Here is an 11,510-nt window from a genome sequence, read left to right as displayed (position 1 = left end):
TCGGAAGAGAAGAACAAACCCTAAGCTCTCGCCATTGAAACCCTTTCACGATTTTGAGAAGAGAAGGAGATGACTCGGAAGAGGAGGAGAGCAGCGAACACAAACGACAAACCCTAAGCTCTCGCGACCGAACGCCTTTCGCGATTTTGAGAGGAAGGAGAAAAGTCGGAAGAGGGAGAGGCAGCCGAACCGAAGAATCGCCGGTCGGGGCTTAGAAGTAACGAGTTAGGGTTTTTTAATTTTTTACTTATATATTATATTATATTAAATCTATAACTTATATTATATAAATATATAATATCTATATAAGTAATATTTATTAATAATTTATTATATATTACAATTTATAGGATTTAATTTTTTAAATTTTGATAAATTTTTTTATTTTAAAAATTTTTAATTAATTACAATTTGTAATATTTTATTTTATGAATATTTATTATATATGTGTGTGCATATTTATTTATTTATTTATTTTCAAGTCAATTCGAGTCGAACACGAGCGAACAAATGTTTATTCGTGTTCGTCTCGTTAAGCTTAACGAACGAGCCGAATACGAGTTGATCACGAACAACGAGCTAAATTGACAACCCTATATATATATATATAATATAATATAATAAAAGATATAATATTCAGTGATGGCAATATGCTGCTCTGCTAGGGGTTTCGCCCGATGGCGAAACGCTGGTTTGATTCTTTCGCGGCCTTTCAATCCATCCTCTCGTGCTCGACGACGCTGTTCTCGTACTCGACGATGATGACGAAGGAATTTGCTCTCCTTTGCAATCGTCGTATTCTCTTTCGCGCTATGGTTCTTTTTTGCTTCTGCGGCGTCTTCCTGCTTAGCCGTCTTTGCTTCTGCGGAGTCGTCTCCTCTGCGCCGCGGTTTCTTTTCTGCGCGGCTTCGGTTTGGAGTCTGTCGAGCTGTGACTTCTTTGCATCCGTCATCTGCGGTCTGTGGTTCCTGTCTTCTGCGCAGCTTCGCCCCGACCACCCTCTGCCCGACTTGCAGGGCTTCCTTGCTGCTGTGATGGAGTTTCTTTCTTTTTCGGTCGAACCTGACAAAATCTCCTTTGCCCACGTTGTGGGTAATTCTCAGGGGGAGATGACAATTGTTTTCCCCTAAAGTTATAAAGAGAATCGTGATGGTACAGGTGACTGACCCTTTATTAAGAATGCAAGCAGGAAGAGTGGTAAGACAACACTTTATTTCTCTGAGTCGGAAATTTCAACCCTGACTGACAAATTCAAGTTTTCTCTCATCGGGAAATTTCAATGGGGACACCCACCTATGAAAGTTATCAGAAAAAGTTTTGATGATCTCAAATTAGCAGGAAAGTGGAAAATGAGGCTCTTGGATGAGAGGCATGTATTGATTCAGTTAACCGTGTCTGAAGACTGCACTCGGATTTTCTCCAAAAAATTTCTTAACATTGCTAGTAAATCAATGAAGTTGCTCGCTACTCAAGTGGTCTCCTGATTTTGACCCCAATCATGAACCTTCTATTGTATCGGTATGGTTTAGTCTACCTGGTCTCAAGTTGCACTTTTTTCATCATCAGGTTCTTTACTCTATTGATGTCGTACTTGGGGACCCTATGAAACTAGATCTACCCACTTTCAACCTTACTAGACCTTCTGTGGCCAAAATACTTGTAGAAAGAGATATTATTTTGTCTGATGTTACTGAAGTCTGGTTGGGCACAATGCATAATGAATATTGACAACAAACTGTCATGAAGCATAGACCTCCTTATTGTTCTCATTGTAAGATGCTTGAGCATACTCTTGATAAATGTCATAAGCTTTATTCTAATTTGAAATCTAAAGATCAATTGAATAAGGATGGATTTAAGGATATATCTGTTCCATCTGGAAAGAAAACTACCACAGGACAAAATTTGGTGTCTGATTCTATTGCCTCTATGAACCCTCCCCTTGAAAATATTATTTTTGCTATCGATGAGAAGTTGGATGACACTGCTAAGCAACCTACACTTTTAACCCCTATTGAAAATAATAATGAAGGACCCCTACCTACACGAACTGAGAATCAGGAGAACCTTGCAGCTCTTCAGGAAGTATCAGCGGTAGAGGCGACAACTCTTACCTCACATACACTTGTGAGCACAACTGTTGACAATCTTTCTACTGCAACACTACCACCTCACTGAATGAGCAACAATTTTCGGATGAGGAATGAAGAATAAAGATCTACTTAAGCTAAGAAATTTAATGAATGATACACTGGTTATTTCGGGCAATGATACACACCTCACCAATCTATTAGCTTGTTCCTTTCCAAGAACTAGAGGCAGAGATAGAACTAAAGTGGGTCGACCTGGTTGATCTTTTATGTACCATCTTCTTTTGGATTTTAATTTTCCTTTTATTCTTTTTGTGTGTTGTACTATATGTGTTGGGTTCCTATTTGGGTCTACTCATACAACTTATCTGTATCATTTTCTCTTTAATTTAATTGCTAGCGTGTTTTATATATATATATATATATAATATATATATATATATAAAAACGCCCTAATCCGTGCGAGGAAAAACTTCTTCCCTTTGAACGTTATTCGCACGTTGTCTTCCTTACGTGAGAGCTCTTCTAAAGAACTGCAGCGCCTTCCTCTTCGACTCCTTCGATTGCGGCTTGACACTGACGTCACCTGCGGTTACCCTCTCTTCTGCGCAGCTTCGCCTCCGACCTCTTCTGTCTGACTTGCAACTCTTCTGCTTGTTGTGACTCCTGTGATGGAGCTTCCTCCTTCGGTTGAACTCGACAAAACCTCTTTTGCCCACGTCGTGGGTAATCCTCAGGGGGAGACAACGGTTGTTTTCCCCTCAAGTTATAAGGAGAATTGTGATGATACAGACGACTGCTCCTTTATTAAGAATGTAAGCATGAAAAGTGGGAAGACAACATTCTTTTTCTCTGAGCAGAAATTTCAACCCTGACTGACAAATTCAAGTTTGCTCTCATTGAGAAATTTCAGTGGGAACACCCACCTATGGAGGTTATCCGGAAAAGTTTTGATGACCTCAAATTAGCAGGAAAATAGAAAGTGGAAAGTGAGGCTCATGGATGGGAGACATGTTTTGATTCAGTTAACCGTGCCTCTCCAAAAAATATCTTTTTTCTCCAAAAAAATATCTTAACATTGTTGGTAAACCTATGAAGCTACTCAAGTGGTCTCCGAATTTTGACTCAAATCATAAAAGTATCGGTATGGTATCGGTATGGTTTAGTCTATCTGGTCTCAAGCTACACTTTTTTTATCATCAGGTCTTTTACTCTATTGGTGTCATACTTGGGGACCTTATGAAGCTAGATCTACCAACTTTCAACCTTACCAGACGTTTCGTGGCCAAAATACTTGTGGAAAGAGATATTACTTTGCCTGATGTTAATGAAGTCTGGTTGGACACAACGCATAATGGATATTGACAACAAATCGTCATGGAACATAGACATTCTTATTGTTCTCATTGTAAGATGTTTGGGCATACTCTTGATAAATGTCATAAGCTTTACCGTAATTTGAAATCTAAAGATCAAGTAAATAAGGATGGATATAAGGATATATTTGTACTACTTGGAGAAAATGCTACCACAGGACAAATTTGGATGTCTGATTTTATTGCCCCTGTTGTTACTGTTACTGCGAGTGGTGTGATGCTGACACCTTCAAACCCCATAGAAAACAATACTAATGGACTATTACCTACAAATGATAGTGTTCGGACTGATAATCAGGAGAGTCTCGTAGCTCCACTTCTTCATGAAGTATCTGGTGTAGAGACAACTCATACTTCTCATATACTAGAACCTATTGTGGGTACTACGGTTGGTATTCCTTCTGCTTCAGCTCTACCACCCCATCGCTCTGCCACCCCATCAGACTAATTCTTCGGATGAGGAATGACGGGTCTATTCCGGGAGGAAGTAGAATAATATCGGATGAGGAATGACGGGTCTATTCCAGGAGGAAGTAGAATGAAGAAGAAGAATGGAGGCCGACTCCAACTCGGGAACATATTAGATGATACATTGGTTATTACTAACAATGACAATCATCTTACCAACAGTTCGGACTGATAATCAGGAGAGTCTCGTAGCTCCATTTCTTCATGAAGTATCTGGTGTAGAGGCAACTCATACTTCTCATATACTAGAACCTATTGTGGGTACTACGGTTGGTATTCCTTCTGCTTCAGCTCTACCACCCCATCAGACTAATTCTTCGGATGAGGAATGACGGGTCTATTCCAGGAGGAAGTAGAATAATGGAGGCCGACTCCAACTCGGGAACATATTAGATGATACATTGGTTATTACTAACAATGACAATCATCTTACCAACATATTAGCTTGTTCCTTCCCTAGAACTAGAGACAGAGGCAAGACCAAATTGGGTCGCTTTCTAGCCACCTGATACTATGTGTTTCGGCACTATTAGGCTTTTTATTTTAGTATCGAATGTATTTTCTGTTTTTTCTAGTTTTGAAACTTTTTGTGGTTTTTTGTGTGGGCAGGGTGTCATGCTTGGGTCCTCCCACACATTGTATATGTATATTTCTTTCTATTTAATATATTAGGTTTTTTGGGCTTTCAAATATATATATATATTATATATATATATATATATATAGATGTTTGGTTCTATCATGGTTTTTATCATGGTGTACCGGATTCTTTGAATTATCGATGATTGATTAACTATCACTGAACATCTTAATATTGTTTTTGTTCTCCATGTATAGTTCCACAAGTAATTTCTTTAGCCACATCTCTTTACAAATTTCTAGAGTCAGTGCATGATACTCAAATTTTGCACCATCTTTTGCCACCACTGTTTGCTTTTTACTTTTCCAAGTAATAAGGTTAGCCCATACAAATGAACAGTAACTTGTGGTAGATTTTCTGTCAGTTAGTTTTCATGACCAACTAGCATCAATGTATATCTTAATGTTACAATTCTCCAGTCTTCTTAAATTCCAATTCATGTCCTTGTGTCATCTTTAGGTATCTTGGAATTCGGAAGAGTGCATCTAAATGATCTTCATTAAGATCGTTCATATAATGGCTCACCACACCCTCTAAAAAAGCAATGTTAGGTTTTGTACGTGACAAATAAATAAGTTTTCCTAGAAAGCTTTGATACCTCTCTGTATCAACTGGGGTGTTATCCTATCTTTTTTATGCTCGTCAATTGGGATCCATAGAAGTATTTGTTTTTTGTCAGCCCAACATTCTTGTGAATAATATATTTTTTTCTGAGATATGACAATGTTTTTTTTTTTTGGATCTAGCTACTTCCATTTTATCCCAAACTCATAAGTCTTTATTCTTTTGATTGTTTCAATTTTCCTTATGCCATTGCATGAAAGGATAATGTCATCTACATACACAATAAGGATGACTATTATACGTTCTTGATTTGATCTCAAAAATAAAGTGTGCAGCCTGACATTGATAGTGTCCATTGGCAAAAAAGTCTTTGGGTATAGTGAGATAGTCAGATGTGAGAATTGCATCCCGCATAAGTGTTTGGGTATAGTGTTAGTGAATATAATTGAACGGGTCACTTCGAGTAGAAGTCTATTCTTTTTCTCGGCCACATCATTTTGTATGGGTGTGTTAATATAAGAGCTTATATGAATGTTGTCATTTTTTGATAGCTAAGGGCCGAGAGTGAAGTTTTAGTAGTCTTTTGCATCACTGATTTTGAGAATTTTAAATCTGTTCTGAAATTGGGTGATGATAATGTTGTGAAAGGTTTCAAGTATGTTGGTAGTTTCATATGTTTTTCGTTATGAGAAAGGTTCAAATAGTTATGGTGTGATCATCAATGAAGCTGACAAACCACCTACCCCCATCTGTATTTTTATTATTGAGGACTCCCAAATATGACTATGAACCATGGAGAAGGGATGTGCTAGTTTGTATTTCAAGCTTAAGTATATTTGTTTAGTGTGTTTAGAAAGTTGACAAATTTCATGCTGATAAAAACCATGTTTTTTGTTGACAAACAAATGGGGATGCAATTTTTAACTATAATAGAAATTAAAATGCTCAAGGAAACAATGTTATAACATAAGTTGGCTCTCTTGAGAAACAAACTAAGATAAAGACTTAACTCTGACTCAAAGGATTGTGAGTGGTGAGATGATTCTTTTGAAGGGGAGACCTAACGAGCGGATAAAGTTGATACATATCAACACTGTCAATTACCTTCCCCTAGTCTATCACTTAAAATTCACAAAAATTAAGGTACAATTTAGTGACACAATTTATGTCACGAGTGAGTTGACTGATAGGTGGTAAATTATAATGAAGTTTAAGAACATAAAATATGGATTGAATAATAAAATCCTTTGTGAGTTTCACACTTCTTCTTTCTTCTTTCTTCTTTCTTCCACAAATAAGAGGGAGTCATCTGCGGTTCTAACTGCAACATGGTGTTTGCAAGAATAGAAGGATTGGAAAGCAGTGATGGCACTTATCATGCGATCAGATGCTCCAGAGTCTACCATCCAACGATAATTCTGCATGTTGAGAGCAACAAGCGTAGATGGAAGGCTACCTTGATATGCTAGAACGCTAGTAAAAGACTCGGAATATTGTCCCATAAGCCTTTATATAGCTACAAGTTGTTCCTTGTCGAATGGATTATGTTCATGAGACTTGTCTTCCTTTGATGTCGTGTTTCTTTGATTTTCCCCATCACCTTTTAATTTGTTGGGCTTCCAATCTACAGGATTTTCCTAAAATTTTCAACACTTCTTCTTTAGATGAACAAACTTCTTGCAATGTTCACACCACGGTCTATTCCTCTTTAATTTATTGTCCTGTGATGATTGATAAGTATATGTGGTCAAGTTGTCAACATTTGAAGTAATGGAATTACCTGTCATTATGAGTTCCTTTGTGCTCTCTCCCCTTAGTACTTCAGCGAAGTCTTCACGAATTGAGGGAAGAGATTTGATTCCCATGATTCTTCTTCTGACTTCATCTAGTTCTTTGTTGAGTGCGAGAAGGAACTTGATGGTTCTCTTCTGTTCAACAACGATTTTGTAAAGTGCAGCATTTTGTGAGTACCTCCTTGTGTATGTTTCATGCATATCTAATTAAAGTCAATATTAGGAGAGTATGTTGAAGTATTTCGTAACATTCCATTCACTCTGTCGTAGTTCATATAATTTAGTTTCAATATCAAATAATTTAGGGGTGTTGTCAGCACTTTTATAGGTTTGCCTTGTGACATCTCAAATTTCTTTTGTTGTTTTATACATGAGGAAGTTTTCTCCAATTTCTGTGGTACTGGAGTTGACAAGTCATGAGATGACCATGTGATTTTCTAATTTCATGTCCAATATTTAGGATTAATAACTTCTGGTGTAAAATTTCAATCAATGAGATGATCATCTTTTTCTTTAACACAGATGTACATAAACATAGATTGAGACCATTGAAAAAAATGTTTATCATGTAGTTTGTGATTTGTTATGCAAGAATGGACTTTAGATGTAGAACCAAACATCTTAGCTCGGGTTCAGATGTAACTTATGAAGATGAATAAAGAACTTTCATGTCGTATTTGGTCATCATCAACTGTTGTTGTCAACACGGGATATTCACTAGACAAAGCAAATGTCTGTCAATGACAGAGAGTTTTCACTGGAGAGAGAAATTTTCTGTCGCTAACACAGGATTTTTCTCCGCAGAGATGGCGTTCAAACCCAATTGTGGCACGCACAGGTCTTGGATTTCCACTAGAGAAAAAAATCCAGTGATATGGAGCACATGATTTCCGGTTGTAATTTATTTCCACTAGAAGGAGAAAGTCTTGGTGCTTGTCGGATCCGAGAACAACTGTGTTGCAGAAGGTAGTGAGGTCTGTGACCGAGCCGAGCGGTATTTATTTCAACTAAAAAAAGAAAGTCTCGGTCAATTCAAGAGTAGTTGCATCTAGGAGGCTCGGAAGCAGAGAGGTCCATGGCTGGTAGGCGTATGGAGATCTAGACAGTCAAGGGGAGCAGGAAACAAAGTCGGGGAGGGCCTGACAGGGAGGATTCAGGCGGCTGAAAAAGATATCTAGGGTTTGTCTCCTAGCTCGAACGCCATGTGGAATTTTGGAGGAACTTTCTTAAGAGGAAAAACCTCTCTAATTTTTCATTTATTTAATACAAGCGAATAACAGGTATTTATGCAACTCAAACTAACCCTAATACAATTGGAGGGAAATTCAAATCATCTTGTTAGAAAGGAATGAAATAATTCACAATAAAGGATAATTAAGAGAGAATAATTTCTCCTCCTTAAATGTAGCACTTGGCCCACAATTTCCTAAACCGTGAGTGGGCCCGTGTGATCAACAAATTCATACATACAATGTGGTTCAACAAAAAGCTCATAATATTGATTTATGTTGCATGATTTTACTGTTCATTTCAGATGTATCTCTAGCAATATATTGATTCTTCAATTTGCTAATGTGATTTGCCAGAGCAATACAACATTCTTTTCATTGTTGTTCGTTACTGTTTTCTAACTATCGAATACTTTTCGTTCAACAAGATATCCTTTTTTGATCATACTGATTTGCATAATTGATGAATGTCATAAGAAATAATAGAAATGCTAGCACCATCGCGTAGGGACTAACTTGTGTGCTTTTAGCATAGCCTTCTCTAATATAGACAATCTATGCGATAACTTTATTGAAGCCCCTATAACTATTTGGAGGTGCACCATCTTATATGAAATTCACAGTTACTGGATTGTTTTTACTGGATCCATGGTTTATTCTTGTAGTTTTCAATTTAAAACTCATTTTTTACATTGTGAGAGTTGAGGTTTCTTGAACTAAAACATCATAAAACTCTTGCACTGTGAAATTCTCGTTTATTATGTGATAATGATTATTTGTTCAGTGAGGCGTTAACTTACGTATATGTTTAAATGAAACTGAGAATTTGCCGCTAATATTTTTCCTATTGTATGTCTTGGCATTGTATTTTATGGCGTTAAGTTCGATATATTCTAGCTCAGAGAAAAAACTTTTTTTCTGAATGCATCTATACAGGTGATAAATATGCTTTGTTGCTGGGTTGAAGATCCGAACTCGGAAGCATTTAAGTTGCATCTTCCTAGAGTACATGACTATTTGTGGCTCGCAGAAGATGGAATGAAAATGCAGGTATAGATCTGATGATTTTCAACATCAAACTATGTCGAAACTTGATATTATTCATCTTTTCTTTTTTAGGGAAATTCACATACGTAGCACGAAATTCTTATGTATTTACATTTCTCACATCTGAATTTCCATATTTACTTATTGTGTTGTTTTAAACCTATGTATGAAAATGTGTATTTCACTTTTAAAAGTGGTAATAGTGATATTTTGATATGATATTAAAGATTTGAGTGTTATTTGTGTAAATATGAAAGTTTAAGTGTGAGATATGTACATACATAAGTATTGTGTGTTATATATGTAATTGCCCCTTCTTTTTATACCTATAAATGATTTAAGATGGATTTTGTGGTATATTCTATGCCACCATTTTTGGAGCAATATTTAAATTATTATTTATTTTATGTCAATGAATGGCAGGGGTACAATGGCAGCCAATTATGGGATACGGCATTTACAGTACAAGCAATTATCTCAACTCAACTTCATGAAGAATATGGTCCTACTCTCAAAAAGGCTCATGATTATATTAAGAAATCGCAGGTTTGATTTGTGTGACTCTTACATTCATTAGATAATTTTTTGGGGCATTTCTATACCAAGCTCATAATTCTATGCATGCACGCATCTTACACCTAAAATTTCATATTTACACACATAGCACTCATATTTTTAATATCACATCAAAACTAGCACTATTATCACTTATATGAATTCAAATACATCTTTTCATGCATAGGTTTAAAACATCAAAGTGCTATTTTATGGAAGCTTAAGCGTGAGATATGTAAAAAACACAAGAATTGTGTGCTACATATTTAATTTCCATATATTTTTTTAACACTTAATGATATTTCAAGTATTCTGCCTTAGGTTCTTGAAGATTGCCCTGGTGATCTTAGCTTCTGGTATCGTCACATTTCTAAAGGTGCATGGCCCTTCTCAACAGGAGATCATGGATGGCCTATTTCAGATTGTACTGCCGAAGGACTGAAGGCATGCTCTTTATATATCAATATGTGGTACTTTACCTAAAGTCCTTTATCAATACGGAACCTTTTCTTTGAATAGGCGGTATTGTTATTGTCACAAATATCTCCAGAAGTTGTTGGAACTTCAATTGAAGCAAAGAGACTTTATGATGCCGTGAATGTCATTCTTTCCCTTATGGTAAGTGCATGATGCTGATGAGATTATTTACTAGAGAAACGATTATTTAAAAGGGAGTAATCCAATATGTGGTGCTTTTGTAAATGATATGACTCATTGGGCTTGTTACGTGCAACCATATCCTTAAATTTCTAGAGAGTTTGTTTTTGATCTCCCATTCATTGAGGTCCATTTAATAAACCTTTTTGATAGCAGTATTGCTATCCTAAAGTTTGTTTACCTTTGGTTATCTGCAAGAAATGATTCAGAAGAACATAATTTAGTGTATGGAGTTATTACTAATGCCGAGTTTGTTAGGGGTTGAAATTCACATTTTTACCCTACATCTGCAGATTGACTACTTTTATAACTCAAAAAATGAGATATCCCTATCATAATCGAGGCAACTTAACCACTCGCTCCAGGCTTATCGTCAAGAGCAAGAAATAATTCTTTATAAGAAACATTTTATTGGTTGAATTGAATCACTATAATCTTGCTTGAATAAAAGTGGAAATTACAAGAGTTACATAACATGCAAAGTTAGAATTGATATTAAAAATGTAATATAGTATGATCTTGTAAATTATACCAAAACAAATAACAACAACAACAAAACCTTTATCCCACTAAGTGGGGTCAGCTATATGAATCCTTTTTCTCCATTATGTCATATTTAGTGTCATTATTTCACTTAAATTTAATAAATTAAGATCATTTTTTATACAATATGCTCAAGTAATCCTAGGTCTACCTCTGTCTTTCTTAACATAAATCGAATCCAAAGCATCTACTCTGCTTACCGGGTCATCAGATGGTCGACGTTTATTGTGACCAAACCATCCAAGATGACTTTCTCTAATTTTGTCTGTCAGTGGAGCTACATCAACCCTATCACGGATATATTCATTTCACATTTTATCTGTGTAAAACCACTCATCCACCTAATCATTCTCATCTCGACAACACTTAATTTAGTTTTCTGCTTCTATTTTAAAGGCCAACATTCAGCGCCATAAAGCATTGCTGGTCTCACCATCATCTTATAAAATTTTCCTTTAGTCTAAGCAATACTTTTCTATCACACAATAGGTCCAAAGCAATCCTCCACTTGAACCAACCAATTTGAATTCTACTAATAACATCCCCAT

The 11,510-nt window shown here is 36.2% G+C and overlaps 1 protein-coding gene across 3 annotated transcripts in view; it reads left to right on the top strand.

Annotated features, from left to right (window-relative positions):
- The window catches only part of LOC110039035 (cycloartenol synthase), a 56,436-nt gene that overhangs the window by 27,959 nt on the left and 16,967 nt on the right, over positions 1-11,510 (top strand). For all 3 annotated transcript variants that reach the window (XM_020743994.1, XM_020743982.1, XM_020743990.1), the window contains 4 exons: positions 9,097-9,210; positions 9,631-9,753; positions 10,084-10,206; positions 10,282-10,380. In XM_020743994.1, the coding sequence (XP_020599653.1) occupies positions 9,097-9,210; positions 9,631-9,753; positions 10,084-10,206; positions 10,282-10,380 (459 nt within the window). The remainder of the gene's footprint in view (positions 1-9,096; positions 9,211-9,630; positions 9,754-10,083; positions 10,207-10,281; positions 10,381-11,510) is intronic.

Source organism: Phalaenopsis equestris, unplaced genomic scaffold (genome assembly GCF_001263595.1).
Source record: "Phalaenopsis equestris unplaced genomic scaffold, ASM126359v1 Scaffold000002, whole genome shotgun sequence".
Lineage (NCBI taxonomy): Eukaryota > Viridiplantae > Streptophyta > Magnoliopsida > Asparagales > Orchidaceae > Phalaenopsis > Phalaenopsis equestris.
This window is presented reverse-complemented; position numbering and strand designations above follow the sequence as displayed.